The sequence below is a fragment of the Dromiciops gliroides genome, chromosome 5 (assembly GCF_019393635.1).
Source record: "Dromiciops gliroides isolate mDroGli1 chromosome 5, mDroGli1.pri, whole genome shotgun sequence".
NCBI lineage: Eukaryota > Metazoa > Chordata > Mammalia > Microbiotheria > Microbiotheriidae > Dromiciops > Dromiciops gliroides.
Genome location: NC_057865.1, coordinates 194271802 through 194291820, shown reverse-complemented (window position 1 = coordinate 194291820; position 20019 = coordinate 194271802). Strand labels below are relative to the sequence as shown.

General features: G+C 40.5%; 1 protein-coding gene across 1 annotated transcript in view; it reads left to right on the top strand.

Moving 5' to 3' along the window:
- FAM234B (family with sequence similarity 234 member B) overlaps positions 1 to 20019 on the top strand; it is a 34244-nt gene that overhangs the window by 5522 nt on the left and 8703 nt on the right. Inside the window, exons 2-9 of the mRNA XM_043966828.1 lie at positions 3111 to 3509; positions 6969 to 7067; positions 8745 to 8933; positions 11308 to 11438; positions 14777 to 14924; positions 15449 to 15590; positions 16539 to 16682; positions 16853 to 16934. Coding sequence (XP_043822763.1) covers positions 3111 to 3509; positions 6969 to 7067; positions 8745 to 8933; positions 11308 to 11438; positions 14777 to 14924; positions 15449 to 15590; positions 16539 to 16682; positions 16853 to 16934 — 1334 coding nt within the window. The remainder of the gene's footprint in view (positions 1 to 3110; positions 3510 to 6968; positions 7068 to 8744; positions 8934 to 11307; positions 11439 to 14776; positions 14925 to 15448; positions 15591 to 16538; positions 16683 to 16852; positions 16935 to 20019) is intronic.

Below are 20019 nucleotides of genomic sequence, written 5' to 3'. Positions count from 1 at the left end.
TATGTATAGGTTAATAGCCATAGCATTATTTTATCAAGATCTTGAGCTGAAAGTGAGGAAACTGCTTCTCCCTATATAGACCTACAGTTGTTCTACAATTTATGAACTTGGACAGTTGCTTTTGGCACTGAGAGTTTAAATGACTTGCCTAAATTAAAAAACCCATTATACATATGAGGTAGGTCTGCATCTAAGTCTTCCTTACTTTAAAGCCATTTCTTTATATTCTACATCACTCTGCCTTTCAGCTACTATATACTTGTATCATCAGTTATCACCAAATAAAAGCAAGATAGTAAAATACCTTTAATGCTAAAACTGCACTGAATATCCATTTTAATCCAGCAGTCATCTTAAAATGCCTTTTCTGTGTCACATGCTGGGTATAGAAAGAGAAACAGGTAAAGCTTTCTCCCTTAAAAAGAAAAAAAAGATTCAGAATCCAAGGGCCTTTTTTCAGTTCTCTTTATTTACCAATAACAAACCTCTTTACTTTTAAATAACCGTTGACCTGAATATACTCTCTGACCTCCTTTTTTATGATACTGTTCTCTCCTGGTTCTCATTAACTATAACACTTCTTTGTAGTCTGCCTTTGCAGGGTCATCACCCATGTCCTGACCACAGGGCTCTGTCTTGGATTGTCTCCTCTCTCTATAGGCTCAGTGATTTTCTTAGTTACTGTGCGTCCAGTTAGCATTTCTATTCAGCTGACTTTCCAATCTATGTATCCAGCCCTCATCTGAGGCACCTTGGTACAGTGCTAGGTCTGGATTAAGAGGATCTGGGTTCAGATTCCAACTCTGATGTTTACTAATTCCATAGCCTTGGCAAATCATTTACTTGTCCCTCCTTGGACCTCAGTTTCCTCATTTGTAAAATGGAGTTGAAGTAGATGGTCTTTGAGGTCCCATCCAGCTCTAAATTTATGATCCTATGAGCTCATCCTAGCCTGAATCTTATATCTCCACCTAAATGAATCTTAGGCATCTCATCCTTAACATCTCCAAAACAGAACTCAGTATTATCCTAAATAAGTGTCCCTGTCACCATCCTTCTAGTCACCCAGGTTTATATCCTTGGTGGTCATCCTCTCCCTTCCCCTCCTCACAGTTGCCAGATTTTGTCAAGTCTACCTCTACAGCTTCTTCTTTCACATCTGCCTCCTCTTCACAGCCAGAGGCACCATGATAGTCCACACTCCTTAGCTCTTACCTCATCTATTGAAACAGTCTCCTTGTTTCCTTTTCCAGCCCAGCCTTTACATTGCTTTTAGGATAAAATGCAGACTCCTATATTTGGCATTGAAAAGTTCAGTAATCTGGTTCCAGCCTGTCTTTCCAGGATCTTTTCACACCATCCCCCTGCTTATAGTCTACGTACCAGCAAATTGTTCTATTTGCTGTGCCCTGTATATGACATTCTATCTTCTGCCTCTACAAAGACTGCCCTACATGCTTGTAATGTTTGCTTCAATTCCCTCATTTGTAAAACTGGGATAGCACCTACCTCCCAGGGTTGTTGTGAAGGTCAAGTGAGATATTGATAGTGTTTAGTGTAGTGCCTGGCATATAGATAGTTAATAAGTGCTTTTTTTTTTTTTTCTTCCTTCAGCTCACCCCCAACCCCATCCCATAGTTACTTTATACTCTGTGTGTGGGTTGAGGCCCTGCGCCTCATTTCTCCTTGCCAGCCTGTCCCCTAGTTGCTGCTCTCTGTCATCCCCTGTTAAACCCATCTCTCCACTGCTGCTGCCTGCAGCTTGGTTTTTGCCATGTCAGCTTCCAGAAAAATAACTACCTTGCTCTGCTGCTGCCATCATTTGTTTCCAGCAGGTGTTGGAGTTATCCTGTCACTGCTTTTCTCTCTCTCTCTCTCTCTCTCTCTCTCTCTCTCTCTCTCTCTCTCTCTCTCTCTCTCTCTCTCTCTCTCCACAGATGACTCATTGCTTATGGTACCTGGCTTCCCATGGTCCTGCTTCTTTATGCTTTAGAAAATAGCTTCATGATTTGCTCTTCCCCCAAATATCAGTCACTTAGTGATTGATCCTCTTTATCTGAAATTAGGTAGGCTGGTGTATAGTTAGGTAGTGGGCATAGTGTTCAAGGAAGCAGGGTGACTTCTAAGTCACAGAAAAGCATTGGAGTAGCACTGTCCACACTTCTGGCTTCATTCCAGCCACACTGGCCTTGCTTTTCATCCCACACCATCTCTTATCTCAGTGTCTCAGCACTGGCTGTCTCCTATACACAGGAAGCCCTTTCTTCTTACCTTTGCTTCATAGGATCCCGCTCTTCCTTGGAGATTCAGCCTTTTTTAGTGCCACCAACTACTAAGGCTCTCTCCTTAATTACATTGTATTTAACTACCTTGTATTTATTTTCTTCATATTTACATAGTTATATATGTTCTTGTCGTGCCTCCTATTAGAATGAGAACAGATTTTGTTTCATTCTTTGTATTTGTCTCCCCAGTGCCTAGCATTTGTTGTTCAGTCGTTTCAGTGTGTTTGACTCTCAAAGACCCCAATTTGAGGTTTTCTTGGCAAAGATACTGAAATGATTTGCTACTTCCTTCTTGGGCTCATTTTACAGATGAGGAAACTGAGGCAAACAGCATTAGGTGACTTGCTTAGGGTGACACAGCTAGTAAGTGTCTGAGGCTGGATTTGAAGTCAGGAAAATGAGTCTTCCTGACCTCAGCAGTCTATCCACTGTACCACCTCACAGCCCCTAGTGTCTAGCACAGTACCGAACAAATAGTGGGTGCTTAATAAATGCTTGTTGGTTGATATATAAGAGGCAGTGTGGTATAGTGGATAGAGAGCTGGCCTTAGAGTCAAGAAAAGTATTGTCTCTGACAGATACTGGTGGTATGACCTTGGGTAATTCATGCACCTTTCTCAATTTTCTAGGCTTTTCTCTATGTCTATAAATAGCAGAGTTATTGCCAGTATGGATTAGTGGAAGGGGTTTTCTTACCAGAGTTCATATACCAATGAAATCAGTGGTCTGGACCATAAATGAATACATTCTTCAAAGGGCCCAAAGTTCATCTGGGATTATCTTTTTTTCCTTTTTATCCATGGTGACAACTCTCTTTGTCCTTAGGGAAGAAGAGTCCAGATTTAGGGGAATACGATCCTCTCACCCAGGCTGACAGTGATGAAAGTGAAGATGATCTTGTTCTCAACCTGAAGCAGAAAAATGGGGGTGTCAAAAATGGAAAGAGCCCCCAGGGAGAAGGGCCAGACCCTGACTCAGATGCAGAAGGAGTTGGGCCTGCCAAGCAGCATTTGTCAGAAGTCACCACAGAGGGCTACCCTTCACCACCTCTCAGCAGTCTGGAGCAAAAGACAGCATCTTCCCTTGTATCTCATGTGCGCACATTGATCTTCTTGCTCACTGTCCTGATCTCAATGATCCTGGTGTTGGTATGTGCCTTTCTGATCCCTTGCCCTCCCAGAGATCTGCAGAACATGTGGAGCCGACACTTGGGCCCAGAAGAAGGTGAGTAGCACCATTTTCAGCTCTGAATTTCTGAAATTTCATGGGGTTCCTAATCATCTCATGATTCTCCAACAAAATTAATTTACATTTATTCTAATTGTTACAAAGCTCTTGAAAATTTTTTTGTGGTTAATAAGTGGAAAGATTTTGGGTAGGTGAAATTAACGTAATGCTTTTTCTTTTTTCTTTCTTTCTTTCTTTTTTTTTTTGGTGGGGCAATGAGGGTTAAGTGACTTGCCCAGGGTCACACAGCTAGTAAGTATTAAGTGTCTGAGGCCGGATTTGAACTCAGGTTCTCCTGAATCCAGGGCTGGTGCTTTATCCATTGTGCCACCTAGCTGCCCCTGCTTTTTCTTTTCTTGTGCCAGACCTGTGACTTCATTGGAATAAGGTTAACTGTTGATTAGAGGGGATGGGACTGGACCTGGGATTCTATTAGTGTGTGTAACTCATGGTGAGAAGGCTTCTTCCACCAGTACAGCTCAGCACTTTCTCTAAATTGTGTAGTCTAAGAGTATTGTCCGGTTATAATAGTATATCATTATACTATTATACGTAGCATAATATAATAGTAATAATAACTACATTTATACATACATTAACTTTATAATTACAAAGCATTTTACATACAGTATTTCATTTGATCTTAATGTGAGGTAGATAGATGAAGAAACTGATGCTCAGAAAAGTAAATTTTGATTTTTTTTTTTGTGAGGCAGTTGGGGTTAAGTGACTTGCCCAGGGTCACACAGCCAGTAAGTGTTAAGTGTCTGAGGCTGGATTTGAACTCAGGTACTCCTGACTCCAGGGCCGGTGCTCTATCGACTGCGCCATCTAGCTGCCCCGTAAATTTTGATTTGCCCAAAGTACAAGCAGAGGTAGGACTTGAATTCAGGCCTTCTGACTCCAGGTTTGGTGCTTTTTTCCACTGTAAACTGGGAAATCATTGCCGTACAGTATCCTTATCCAGTTGACAGGTCTGAAGTAGACTCTGAGAGGAGGAAGCACTTATAAGTGGGACACTCCTTGCCCCTGAACCAGCGTAGTGGAATGCCATGGAAAGGTGAATTTCTTTCTTTCTTTTTTTTTTTTTAATTAAAAAAAAAAATTTTTTTTTTTTTTTTAGTGAGGCAATTGGGGTCAAGTGACTTGCCCAGGGCCACACAGCGAAAGGTGAATTTCTAGTGATAAGTAAAGCCCAGGACCTGATCATCCAAGGAGGCTAGCCTGTGCATAAAGCACTTATTCAAATTTCAGTTCCCCTATACAAATCCATTTATTCTTCTCTGTTTTCTGTCTTTAATGGCTAAAGAGGTACAGAGTGAGTGACTAATATGCTACTTGCTGTGGTTCCTAGAGCCATTCCAGAGGTGGCTGTGTTTCAAACAAGCTCACAGTGGATAGACAGAAGACTAGATTAAAAAAAAAAAAGTTATGTGTTTCCTTATAAGAAAAGTTGAGATGCACCTAAGTCCCCTGAATTATTTTAGTACAGAAACTGTTTAATTGTTCCTTTCAAGGTGAGTCCTTTAAATCCATCATCAGTCATCCTAAGGCATAAGAGAATGTTTGTGGTCTGGTATACCTTCCTGCAGATGGGATTCTGCACTCCTTTGTGTTCTTTGTGCATCCTGACCAGCAAGTTGTCCCAGCTAATGAGTAGTGGGAAACCCAGGGATCTCTTTGTAGATTGAGTTGAAAGGGCAAGGAGAAGATTCCATACTTAGACTGCTACTGTTGCTTCCTGCTCAGACTTAGGAAATAGTGTGACAAATTCCCATGTTTTACCACTGTAGATCAGCTCTCATCACCAGCTTCTTGTCCAGATCTTAAGATAGTAGCCCCTTGTGTCCTATTCCCCTTCCACTCTGTCCACAGAGAATTGGCCCAGGGTATTTGACCTTGCTGGGTGGTTTCTGACTTCATCACTGAATTGAAACTGCTTTTTTGAAAGATACCTATGACCTATTAGTTTTCACATCTGAAAGTATCTTCACATTTCTTATCCTTTTTGACTTCTCTGCAGCATTTGACACTGTTTGCTGCCCTTTTCTCCTGAATAGTCTCTCCCCTGGGTTTTCATGACATTGTTCTCTCTTGTTTCCTTCCAACCTGTTTGACTATTTCTTCTAAGTCACCTTTGCTGGCCAATCATACCTATCTATCTGTCTGTCTATCTATCTATTCTTCCCCCTAACCGTGAATGTACCCCAAGGTTCTGCCCTGGCCCCTCTTTTCTTTCTATTGTATGTTGTTTGGTAACCTCAGCAGCTCTCCTTGGTTTAATTACCATCTCTATGCAGATGGTTCTGATTCTTTGGAGCTCCTTTTCAAACTGGATGTCTCATAAACGTTTTCTTTTTTTAGGGGCAATGAGGGTTAAGTGACTTGTCCAGGGTCACACAGCTAGTAAGTGTCAAGTGTCTGAGGCCAGATTTGAACTCAGGTCCTCCTGAATCCAAGGCCAGTGCTTTATCCACTGCACCACCTAGCTGCCCCTCTCATAAATATTTTAAAATTTTACCTATCTAAAACAGGACTTGTCAAATGTTTCCCCCCCCCCACCCCGCCCCAATCTCCCCTCTTCTAGAATTCCCTCTTTCTTTTTAGGCTAACACCATCCTTTTAGGCATCCAGATTTACAGCCTTGATACTATCTTGGACTCTTCCCTCTCCCTCACCCCACATATTCAATATGTTGACAAATCTTGTTTCTCCTTCCACGATATTTTTTGCAACTGTCTTCTTTGCTCAAATGACCACCACTGTAGTTTGAGGCCCTTATCAGCTCTCACCTGGACTATTGAAATAGTCTCTTCATTGATCTCCTTGCCTCATGGTTCTCCTCTCTAGTCTAACCTCCATATAGCAGCTTAGGTGATTTTTCTAAAACACAGGTCTATGTTTTCCCCCACTCAATAAACTCTATTGGTTTCCTATTGCCTCTATGATCAAACATAAACTCCTTTGTCATTGAAAACTCTTGACAAACTGGCTCCAACCTACCTTTCCAGTCTAGTTATATATCGCTCCCCTTCTTTCACTTTACGGTCCAGCTAAACTGACCTTACTGTTGTTCATCACACATGACATACAATCTCCTTTCTCTGTGCCGTGGCTTTGACCCTTTCTCATACCAGGCGTGGCCCTCCCTCCTTACTGCTGCCTCTTAGAATCCCTTTTTCAAGGGATTTCAAAATTTTTTCAAGTCTTGACTCAAGTATCACATTCTACTTGGTCTTTCCTTATTCCCTCAGCTATTACTAACCACCTGCTCCCCATTACTTTGTTTTTATTTCTGTACATGTTGTCTTCCTGATATAATGTAAGCTCCTTTATGAAGTTTGTTTCATTTTTGTCTTTGTATCCTAAGTGCCTAGAAGAATGTCTGTTACACAGTAGGCACTTACTTGTTGATTGATTTGCTAAGTGCCTTCTTTTCCTCTGTCAACACAATAGGTGGGAACTTGTCTCCACTGGAACTGGTTGATGTGAATGGTGATGGTTTACCTGATGTCTTGCTTTCCTTTGTAAACCTAAGCAATGGGAATATAACAGGTAAGAGACATGATGCTGAATCTACTTGATTGAGAGAGTTTTGGGGAAACTTTATGCTACTGACATGTCTTCCCTACATGGCTGCAATATTTATTTTCTTTTATTTATTTATTTATTTATTCATTTATTCATTCATTTATTTACTTACTTATTTATTTATTTATTTATTTATTTATTCATTCATTCATTCATTCATTTATTTATTTATTTTTTGCAGGGCAATGGCGGGGTGGGGGGTTAGATGATTTGCCCAGGGTCACACAGCTAGTGAGTGTCAAGTGTCTGAGGCCGAATTTGAACTCAGGTACTCCTGAATCCAGGGCCGCTGCTTTATCCACTGCGCACCTAGCTGCCCCTGCAGTATTTATTAAAGAGGATTAGAGCTATATAGTTTGTGAAACTGTATACTTTTTTTTTTGCTTGAGGATGAGAGTAATCTATTTAAATTTCTTGAACCAAGACATTTATTTGGAGTTCCCATTATGAAAATCTAGGTGTTCATCAAAAGTATCAAACTTTGAACTTTATTTTTGCTATTAGAGTTTTCTTATATATTTTTTGCAATGCACATAAACAATTTGGGCATGAGTATGACAAAAAGTACAGCCTTCAATTAGGAGGCATCACACTTATTCATTGCATGGTTTTGTTCTTTGTTTTTGATTTAGAAAGTGGATCAGTGAAATATTTTCTTTATTTAAAAATACACGATTAAGTTTTTTTTTTGTTGTTGTTGTTTTGGTGAGGCAATTGGGGTTAAGTGACTTGCCCAGGGTCACACAGCTAGTGTTAAGTGTCTGAGGCTGGATTTGAACTCAGGTCCTCCTGAATCTAGGGCTGGTGCTCTATCCACTGCGCCATCTAGTTGTCTCCCACAATTAAGTTTTTAAAAAATTATATACAGGGGCAGCTAGGTGACGTAGTGGATAAAGCACTGGCCTTGGATTCAGTAGGTCCTGAGTTCAAATCCAGCCTCAGACATTTGACACTTACTAGCTGTGTGACCCTGGGCAAGTCACTTAACCCTCATTGCCCTGCAAAAAAGAAAAAAAAAAAGAAAAATTATATATGGTTCTTGCTTATTTTTTCTTTGCTTTAGTAGCCCTCAGTACAAAAAAATATTTCTTTTACTAGCTTTTTATAGCTCATAAGCCAAGTGGCTTCTAACCTTTTTAGATTTCGTGCTGTTGGATATAGCATCTTGGCGATGATCACTTAAGTCCATGAGCAAAATCATCAGCTAACCTTACTTTGATCCATGGCCACAGATCCATTGCACTCATACCCTTGGCCAGCTGCCTCATAAATATGTGTCATTCATTGCTCACAAGAGGGATGAGTGAGTGCACATAGATGGATAAATGCCAACCCATCACCACCCCTAGACAAACAGTTCAGAGCACTCACAGTAGATCAATGGCATTGTCTGTTTCCATGAAGAGCAGTACATTTTGTTATTCATAGATAGATAAAAAGTATCACTGCTTCCATTTTAGAGAAGAAACTGTCTTCAACTGTTGTTTAAATCTTATTGTTTAACTTTTCATATGTTTTTGTTCTGATCCCCAAATAGACTCTAAACTCCTTCAGGGGAGAGAATGATTTTCTTATATTTCTTTGATGCATAGATAATACTAACAGGTAACTTTTCTCCTTGTTTTTCTTATATGCCTTTAGGTGTCCCTAAGCCACAGGCCACTCTTCTAGCTCTTTCAGGGGTAAATGGTAGCACTCTTTGGACCAGTTCTCTCTCAGAGGAGGCACAAAGTTTGCAATGTTCTGGGCTGACTCCAGTAGACTCAACAGAAGCCATCTGTCTTGTAACTGGGATATCCAAGCTTCTCAGTACATTCAATGCCACTTCAGGTAAACACCAAATGTCATAGAGAAATTATGAGCCATGACAGTGGGTTAGATTATCCCCACAGGGAGTTGGGACCCTTGTTCTCCTTCATGATGGGAAGTTTGATTTCCAAGTATGAAAGATACATTTTACAGGGTATAGGGAAAGAAATTTAAAAATACTGAACAAAACAAATTCAAATTTAGCTGCTTTGTATATTTTGGACAAAAAAATGTGCTATACTTCAAACAAAAAATGCCCTGAGATCTTTAGTTTACAAATGCTCCTCCCCTTATTATTTTTTACACCAAGACAACAAAGTTTTGATCTGCATTTTTTTTTTTTTGGTGAGGCAATTGGGGTTAAGTGACTTGCCCAGGGTCACACAGCTAGTAAGTGTTAAGTGTCTGAGGCTGGATTTGAACTCAGGTCCTTCTGAATCCAGGGCCAGTGCTCCATCCACTGTGCCATCTAGCTGCCTCCAACAACAAAGTTTTGTAATGTCAGAATTGGCACACAGGAGTTGATGTGTAAACACATAATTTAGTCACTTAAAAATTCAGAAAGAAATCATAGTTTGTTAAGCAATGCTAATTTGGTTATTTATATGATTGCATTTACATTCTTGCTTATCCACATAACCTGAATTGCATTGAAAGTAATTAAATGATATATGCTACTAGACTTATTTACGCTTCCTGTAAGTTGCATGGTTGAGGCACATTTCACTGGATTTTGCCTCCTAGGTAAAGTTTCAGAGTTAAAACAATAAATACCTAATATGTGTGATTTATGAAGTGATATATCTGAATTTTTAACAAATGTACAATTTGGATATTCAGGTGAGTATTATTTCCTTTTTAAAGTAGTCACCTGATAGAAAAGACTATATTTGGACTCTTCTCAGAGCCCTAAGGGCAGAGAATGAGTCTGGTTTCAGGCCCAACAGCTTTGTGGCCCCAAACCTCCCAGCAGGGGGCCGCTTGGCACACAAGGCTTTGAGCTGAGGCTCCTGGGCCTTAGGCCCCAGCAGGGCCTAAAGAAGGGCCTGGGTTTTGTGGGAATTGGGCTGGGCTGGGAGTTCACCTTGAGGTGCCCAAGGTGATCCCCACGTGACTTAGAGCTCAAGCCCTGATTTGAGTTTTGTTTTGAAAGGTTATGTTTATACAAGCACTGTTTAGTGGGAAATGGGGACATTTTTACTCCAGCATAGGGTTGGGGCCTAAAGCTGCAATCTGATTGGTCAGTGAATGGAGCCATCTGATTGGTCAAACCCCAGGACTCGTTTTCTTTCTTAAAGAGTTGTGTATGTTAATGCAGTATTGTTCTAAGGAGTAACTGACACTCTTGCCCAGAATAGGTTAAGGTCTGGTATCATAGTTTGTAAAATCTGATTGGTTAACTGCTATCACCTGATGGGTTCTTAGGCTGTTACTTTTATTCTGTATAGACTGTAATAACTGAAATGTAAATGAGGGATATCAAAAGGCCTTAATGTGATTGGTCGGATGGGACCCCTTGAGGAGTATAAATAGAGGTGATGGACCTCACTTCAGTGCACTCTCCAGCACATTCAGAAGAGTGCCCATTTTCGTAAAGATGAATAAAGCCTTCACTCACCAACTGCTGCCTGATTGGGATTTTTGAATAGTGACCTGCTAGCAACACTAGGGCTATCAACACTTAAGCTGCTGACACTCAAGCTACTAACACTAGAGCTGCTAACACGAGAGCTGTGCAACACGAAGAATGGTTAGCTGTGTTTCTAACATCACCTCAGGGAGTTATATGTTTATAATTCTTAGAATTGCACTTTTGGAATTGCCTTCTCAGCCTGTGATTCTTTCTTTTGAATACCCTCAGATTTTTGTTCTTTGAATATATAGCTGATTTTTGGAAACAACTAAAAGTCATTATAGACCTAATCTAATGAGTAAAGTGGGTGATCAATCCAGGAAATGCAAGTTTTGGTTAAAAAGAGGTGGTAACACTGGAGGTATGACTCATAAACTATTTTTGAAGGCAGTTTCCAGTACTTTTTGTGATATTTGCTTAAATGGCCTTGTGTAGAGATAGAGAATAGGTTTTCTGAATGATTTCCCCTATTCCTTGTCCATATGACAAACCACGTAACAAACCACCTTCAACCCCCACCCACCCCAAAATAATTTTCTCTTTCCCAGAATGATTTCAGCAACTTACTTTGAATTATATATGAATTTAATATATTTCCTTGTTTAGCTAAACAAATTTCTCACCTCCATATGCTACATGTGAAATGAGGAGGCAAGGGACAAGGAGGTGACTGTTTTTCTTCAGCTCAGTTTTTTTCTCTGGGGAGGTGAAAGGTTTGCTAATACAAAGTCACATTGTAAGTATTCTGCTTTTCTCCCATAGGCAAAGCCATTTGGACTTTAAACCCAAACCACTTGTCCAATCGGACTTTGGCCACTCCAGCTGTGGTACTGCCAGATTTGGATGATGATGGAGTTGGAGATCTCATGGTTCTGACCACTGGGCTCTTACAGGTATGGCCTCAATTAGATAACTCTCATTTTTGAAAGTGTGAGAGTAAAAGTACCTCAATCCAAGTTTAGTTATTTCCAAGTTTTCCCACTGTACCGGGGAGATACTATATGGGAATTAAAAAAAAAACAACAACTTGTAAAGGGGTTTACTGATATGAGGTATTGTGATTATTCCTATTGTAGCATTTCCTGTTCCATTCCCTTCCTCAAGCTGCTGGTGCCCTCCCTTCTCAGACTACTTTTTATTTTCTACATATTCAGTACCTATTTATGGGATGTGTTGTTTCTCTCAGTGACTGCTTTACTTTTATCTTTGTTTCCCTGGCACTTATTTATTGATTAATTGAAGCTTTCAACTAAGAATTTGGACTTATTGTTCTATTTTTTAAAAAAACCCAACAACTAAATTATTATGATGACTTGTTTTTTCTCTGACTACTCCACCCTGGTTTTCAATGCATATTTTTCTCATATTGTTTTTTACAAAAGTTCTAGAATTTACCAGCCTTGGAGATAAAAATCAGAACAGATATAGTACAGTTGGCAACAGTATGTAGTTCCTCTCTAGCATCTTGTGAGGGGCTAAAATTCTAGCTATACTGTCTAAAATACCTAATGAGTGGTCGCCAATAAATTATAAGCTTTAGCAAGAGTTAGACTTTAAGCATTTATTAAGGAGAATAAGAATTTGGTAACGAGAGAGAGAAAAGCCTAGATTCATCTATCTATTAAAGGGAGAGCGCATTTCTAGCTCCCTTCTCCACCAGAGTCCTCAGGAAAGAGAGTGAGACAGAGCACCAGCCTCCCCCTTCTTCTTCCCACAAGCAAACGTCACTTCCTGACGCCAAAGAAAAGACGCATGGTCTTGCCCTCAGAGACCTTCTCCTCACAGTGGAGCTTTCCTACAGTAAGTCTCCAGCAGGTGGTGTCATTCCAATCGTTACAATCCCAAACCATATTCCACCTCTTTTAAGTAGAAAAAAAAGAAAAAGAAGAAAGAGTGATTCCTTTTCAGTGGTCCACTAAGGTTTTAGGGCTTTTCTTCTTTGTTCCCATGAAAGTAGGCAATTATTTTATACTTAGACCAATAATACCGGAATCAGTCACAATATTGCTTTTGTTTAAGAATCTCTTAAATTGAATGCTGATTTCTTGATCATTATTAATAATTCTAGTCTAGAGACTCTAGAGGGATAGGGTTTTTTTTTTTTTTTTGGTGGGGCAATGAGGGTTAAATGACTTGTCTAGAGTCACACAGCTATTAAGTGTCAAGTGTCTGAGGCTGGATTTGAACTCAGGTCCTCCTGAATCCAGGGCCGGTGCTTTATCCACTGTGCCACCTAGCTGCCCCTAGAGGGCATGCAGAGGAGAAGTTTCTTTGATGAAATTATGGTTGAATGGAAAATGAAAAGGAAAAAAAGTATTGGTGCCCAGGTTTCTTCTCTCTCTGTTTGACTTCTTTCTGGTGTGGGGCTTCTTTCAAGATGGTGGACAAGGTTAGGGTTCAGGCCTTTATCAGGATAAGACTTTACAGAGACTTTAGTTTCTTGCCTGCTCAGGATCTAGCAGAAGCTCTGTGCCTTTTGTGATGATTAAAAAATTGAGAGACATAGTTTCTAGGTAATTTAATCATTTTATTAATAAGGCCAGCAGGCTATTAACCAAAGGACGATCATTTGGATGTCTCTCTTAGATCAAAGACCCCTAATGGAGTGGAATCATAGTTTATATACCCTTAGAAGAGGTGTTCCTAAGGGATACCTAATCACCTCTGACTGGTTAGGTGAGCTATCTTGGGGTATATAACTTAGGTCACTCAAATCTTGGTCAAAGAGACATCAATTTCCATATCACCTATCTTGATGATAGGGAAGAATCAGCTTTTTCGCAGCACCTGCCCCAGCAGAAACAATGAACAGGAATACACCCATTAGGCCAAATTTAGAATTTCTTTTACTGTCTGATTACATCTTGGTCTGGGTAAATCTCTAAGAGAAATTTCCCATACTGGTTGATTTCTGGTTAAGGAAGTAGAAGAGGAGAAAAACGTTGGTCCTAATAAAATGATTAGTTGTTAAATTAAATATTAAATAGAGAAATAATCATTTTTATTAATTGCCTTCTATATGCAATGAGAAATTTTATGCAAGACAGATCACTTTCACTTGGTAAAGTGGGGTCAGAGAATCACCTAAGTTAGACCTGGAAGGAAGAAAGGTATAAGAACAGATACAGGAGGGGCAGCTAGGTGGTGCAGTGGATAGAGCACCGGCCTTGGAGTCAGGAGGACCTGAGTTCAAATCCAGCCTCAGACACTTGACACTTACTAGCTGTGTGACCCTGGGCAAATCACTTAACCCACATTGCCTTGCCCCCCTCCCCCCCCCCAAAAAAAAAAACAAATGCAGGAGAAGAAGATAAGGAGAGTCCATTCTGAGAATGGGGAAATAGTATGAGCAAAGGCATTAGGGACAGAAGTCTAGATGAGTATAGGAGCTAGAGTTGTTCCATGTGGCTGGAATGTCAAGTATGTGGGGATTGATGTGATATTGCTGGAAATATAGGTTGGAAACAGCTTGTGAAGGGCCTTATAATTTCAGATTATATATATTTTATATATATAAATAAAATTTTTTTTTTTAGTGAGGCAATTGGGGTTAAGTGACTGCCTGACTTATATCACGCCATTAAGAGAGGCTCTCCTTCTCCTGCTATCTAGGTTGTCATGTATTCATTAACCAACAGTTTTTGGATAAAGTTGTTTGAACACCTCTTAATCTACGTAATTGTACTGTAATCCAGGCTAAATTTCTGCATCTTGTCCTCAAGGGTATATCATAGAGATTTAGTCAGATGCTATGCTGAAATCAAGATACGGCATTCCCATTAATTCTATCTACCACAATCTACTGTTGTGGTGAGCTAGATTTCCTGGTGTCATTGTGGTATTGGTGAGGAAGACTTCCTGGCCTTCCCCCGATTTGTATCCATTGCCCTAAACTGGGCTGGTTATGGAGGAGGGAAAAGAATAAGAATGATCAACTTAGTCTGGGCATTTACCCTTGTACATTTTAGCTCCATCACAGATGAGGGATTCTTCTCACCTTCATAGTAGTAGAGTAGTAGAGCAATATAATTTTGACTACATCCATTCTGATTCTGGAATGGGTTCTTAGTCTTTTAGTTAATGAGGCTGTAACTAAGATTTCAACTGAGGGGGATAGACCAGATAATCTTTGACATCTGTTCCAGTATAATATTTGATAGGAAGTGGCAGGTCTGCCATCACCTTATCATTTTTTTCCACTGACACCAACCTTTTCTTCTTACCTCTACAGGGAGATATCTATTTCCTGCTAATTTCAGGCAAGACAGGGGTTCCTGTTGGCCGGGCTGTGAAGTACAACATTGTGAGAAAGGGCAATCAGATTGGTCCTCAGGTTCACATCACCACACATGGGGCGGTGTATATCCTGTTTGGCTTTGGTAAGAAGCAAAGCTGGATTCTGTCACTGTTCTGCCTAAGGGTGTGATTAGGCCTCTTTTGTGGGACACAATGAAAGCAGGGGAAACTTTGGCATTATTCCCTACAATACCTCTTGTTGTTGTTTTTTTTGCAGGGCAGTGGGGGGTTAAGTGACTTGCCCCGGGTCACACAGCTAGTAAGTGTCAAGTGTCTGAGGCCGGATCTGAACTCAGGTCCTCCTGAATCCAGGGCAGGTGCTTTATTCACTGTGCCACCTAGCTGCCCACCTTCCTCCCCCCCCCCCCATAATATCTCTTGGTGGTAGAGGGCTAGGATTCTCCCTTGCCCATTTGCTTGTGTTGGTCCTGTCATTCCCTAACATACCTCCTAAGAGGCAAGTCATCTTCCTTCAGTTGCTTTAGTCACTTCCATTTTTTTTTTTCTGGAGTCAGACCCATCTGGTCAGGCTGTGTTGGAATTTCTCATTCAACATGGACCCTGTGATTGGCTTGTTAGTTCAGTGTTGGTTTCTTCTTGTGACTAGGCAACATTCAGGCCATTGCCCTGAGGGATATTTTTGTCCAGGCCAAAAACCTGGACAGCTCACCGCCTTCATTGCAAATAGAGGAACCAGAGTGGGAGAAGAGAAGATCCATCAACGTGTCTGAGCTTATTGATGTTTATAGGTAGGTCTGTTGTTTTCTTAGTTTGGCTATGGTAAAGCTACTAGGTAAATCAGCAAATACCTACAGGAAGCTGCAGTGTTTGTCTGGCTCACAGGTTAGAGAAAAAACAGTCTTTAATTATAATATGCCTCTCTCGCCCCTGTTGCTGTGTATTAGTAAGGCCGTATTATGTGGAAAAGCATCTCATGCTCATCTTCATGGCCTATATACTTTCAACTCCTGCAGGGAGAGATGAGAATACATTTATAGCTAGCCTATATTTATTGGGTGTGTGGGACCCAGGAATATTTAAAGCTTTTTAAACCTGTTTTTAACCTGCAACAAGGCTGATGAAGTACTTGCTCCATGGTTTATCTATATACTTTCCTCAATTTGAGCATGTTTTTCTGTTTAGCATAAATCATGCTAGCATAAGAGGAATCCTATTTTGTTTGGTTGTTTAATATCTTATTGGGGAATATCTCATATTAATAGGCTTTCCTTGTAATTTATGCTTTTCTCTTTGGGACTTTAAAGGACTTTTCCAGCATTTTGTTACTAACTCCCTTTGCATCTTTGGGAGGTTACATAGTTAATAAATACTTTGGTCCTACTTTTACAGAGAAGCTAAATAATTTGGCCAAGCTCAACCTCTAAGTCATTGGCAGATTTTAATGTATGATTCAGGCATCCAATTTTTCAGGCATATAGTTTCTTTCATCTTTCTGTAATTTAGGCCTGATTATCTTTCCTATACTTAGTTGAGAGATTTGTCTAAAGTAACACTCCTTTGTGTGACTCTCTTGGTATTTGTGTGAGGACCAGGTAGGAGTGTCCTGAAGATCAAGAAAATCAGGTTGGGCAGAGATTGGCAGGATCTCCTCTCAATGCGTGAAGGTGAGAGAGGGATATATGTACACAATCAGAGGGCCCATAGAACATAAACTGCCCATGTTTCACTTCCCTCAGTGATGGGGTTGAATACCTCCAGATGGTAAAAGCGCCAGACAGCAATTGCAGCCAGCTCCTCATCACAACCAGACAAGGTCTCGTGCTACTCCGGGGTCAAGACCTGGCACATCATTGGGTGCTGAATCTCCAAGGCCTGCGCAGGTTTGTAATATGACTGTTGTCATGGTTCTTCTTTCTTAGAGTTCTAGTTTCCTTCCCTATAACTCAGTATCACCTAGAGTAATTGCCCGGTTTGACGCCTGGGACCTGTATATGAGAAGAGGGATGGGAATTCTTGTCTCTCTGACTATTTCCTTGGTTTACGCCCTTAGCCAGCCTACACCTGGATATTTCACAAATGACCAGACCTTGGATTTCCTGCTGGAGGCACAGTATGGAGATGGGATAAAAAAGGTAAAATTCAAGAAATCATTTTGTCAGTCGTGTGCCCAGCGTTGTTCACATCACAGTGTGTGGGGAAAAGGATAAGACGTGGTCTTGATAAACTCTGGCAGTTTATAATCAGCTGTAAAACAAACAAGGACACAAAACTGTTAGGGGACCACTGGCTGGGGAAGTTTCATGGAGATGTAACACTTGAGCTGAGCTTTGAAGAATAAATTGGGCAGTTCATTTCAATAAACACTTATTAAGCATTAAGGCACTATACTAGGTACAGAAGATATAATTAAAATGAAACAGTCCCTTGTCCTCAAGGAGCTTGTAGTCTTCTGGGGGAGATACAGCATGTATACAAAGAATTAGGTAGTATTTAAGTATATCTTATACTGTATTATATAGTACAAGAAAAACTGTGGACTGAGGAGGCATCTGAGTTGAATTTTGAAGGAGAAGAATTCTGAGAGGGAGAGATAAGGGAACAGATAGGAGTATATTCCCATGTGTGGGGTAATTAATCAGTCAGTCCAACACTGTTTACTATATTTAAGGGAGCTATGTGCTACATGCTGGGAACAAAAACGAATCATCTTTGCCCTAAAAAGGAGTTTCTTTTTTGCTGGGCAATTGGGGTTAAGTGACTTGCCCAGGGTCACACAGCTAGTAAGTGTTAAGTGTCTGGATTTGAACTCAGGTACTCCTGAATCCAGGGCCAGTGCTCTATTCACTGCACCACCTAGCTACCCCAGGAGTTTCTAATATAACTTGAGGAGGTGCCCTGTACCTATACAGAAAGATGCAAAAGAGATAATAGATAACTTAGGGGAGGGGCTGACTAGAGTTCAGGACAGGCTTCAGATAGGAGGGGGCACTTAAGCTTTGCTTTAAATGAAACTCAGGATTCTAAGAGGTGGAGGTGAGGAGGGATTGTATTCCAGACAGGGTGGACCACAGGGGCAGAAGTACAGAGATCGATACCATGTATAAACAGAGGCAAGAAGGCAGGTTTGGCTAGACTGTAGAATGTGTGAAGGGTAACATGTAATAAGTTTGGAAATGTAGGTTGGGTCCAGGTTGTGAAAAATTTTAAATGACAAGTGGAATTTATATTTTATCCTAGAGATAATAGGGAACCATTGGAATTTATTAAGTAGAGGAGTGATATAAATGGGCCTGGGCTTTAGGAAGATCACTATAATAGCTATGTGGAGGATGGAGTAGAGTGGGGAGAAAATTGAAGTAATGAGTCCAATTTGAAGGCTATTACAATAGTCTAGACAAGCAGTTATGAGACCTAGAACTAGGGAGGGGGCTATGGGAGTGGAGAGAGGTGAAAGAGGAGAGATACTGTGGAGGTAGAAATGACAAGATTTGATAGGAGATGTGAGAAGAGGAAGGGGAAGGGTCAAGGATGACATTCAGGATGGGAATCTAGGCGATTGGAAAGATAGTGGTGCCCTTGACAAAAACAGAGGGTACAGGATGAGGTATATTATCAGACATGCCCTTTGTATGGAATTTTTTTTTTTTGCTTAAATACATTTATGTATGTATGTATGTATGTATGTATGTATGTGTGTATGTGAGCAATTGGGGTAAGTGACTTGCCAGGGTCACACAGCTAGTAAGTGTTATGTGTCTGAGCTGGGATTCGAATTCAGGTCCTCCTGAATCCAGGGCCAGTGCTCTATCCACTGGCCCCACCTAGCTGCCCCTAAATACATTTATTTATTACATTTATTTTTGGAAGTAGGGAGAGAGTGGTGGTAATAGAAATACAGAAGCATGGGAAATAGAAAGGTTAGGAAGGGAGAATATAAGTTCTGATTTGGACATGGGTGGAATTTGAGATTGCTATGAGATGTTGGCTCAGCAGTTAGTAATGTAGGATTAGAGTTTAGGTGGGATGTCAGGACTGGATGTTACCAAAGGAGAGAAGATGCTTGAACCTGTGGGGACTGATGAGATCTACAAGAGACTATAGATGTACAGAAAGAGGATCTAGGACGAAGTACGGTGAAGCACCTGCAATAAGGAGGGCAGGAATGAACAGTGTAACAGCAATATTATTTTAAGAACAGCTTTGAGCGACTAAGTCATTTTGACTATTATAAATACCCCAATTAATGACAAAGGACCCTATGAATGGAAGACACCATCTCCATCCAAAGAACTGATAAATAGACATTAAGTACAGAATTGTTTTATGTGTGTGTGTGTAATGGTAGCCCTCTCTAGGGTTGGGGGGGCGGGGGGAGAGGGAAGAAAAAAGTAAAAAAGTTAAATGATAACTTTTATTATATATTTAAAAGAATAGCAAGTTGTACATAACAGATTCGCAGTTTCATGTGCATTCATTTTTTTTTCTTTCTACTATGTTCTGGAAATGTTTGTTTTATTTTTTGAGTTCAGAATAAAAAAAGAAATGAATGATAATTCAGAAGAGAGAAGGAATGGTGAAATAAATAGGAGAATCAATCAATCCATTAAATAGGGAATCACTGGAGCTCATTGAGTTAGGGCATGACATGGTTATACTTCTACTTTAGGAAAATCACTTGGTGGGTATATGGAGGATGGATTAGGGAGAGACTATAGAGAGGAAAGCTGAATAGGAGGCTATTGCAGTAATCCAGGTGAAAGGTGATGAACTGGGGCAGCTAGGTGGCCACAGTAGATAAAGCATTGGCCCTGGATTCAGGAGGACCTGAGTTCAAATCTGGCCTCAGACACTTGACACTTGCCTAGCTGTGTGACCCTGGGCAAGTCACTTAACCCTCATTGCCCCCCCCCGCCCCCCCCCCCCCCCCTAAAAAGCTAATGAACTACAACGATGGCTATGTGGTCAGAGAGAAGGAGGGGTGTATATCTAAGTGATATTGTGGCATTGGGAACAATAAGATTTGATAACCAATTGGCTAGGTGGGGTGTATAAGAATGGAGACTAGAGGATTGCACTGAGTTTATGAATTGGGTGACTAGAAGAAGGTAGTATCTTTGATAATTATAGGAAAGTTTGGAAGAGGGATTCGTTTGAGGGAAAGATACTGAACTCCATTTTGGACATGTTAAATTTGAGATTTCTATGAGACATCCATTT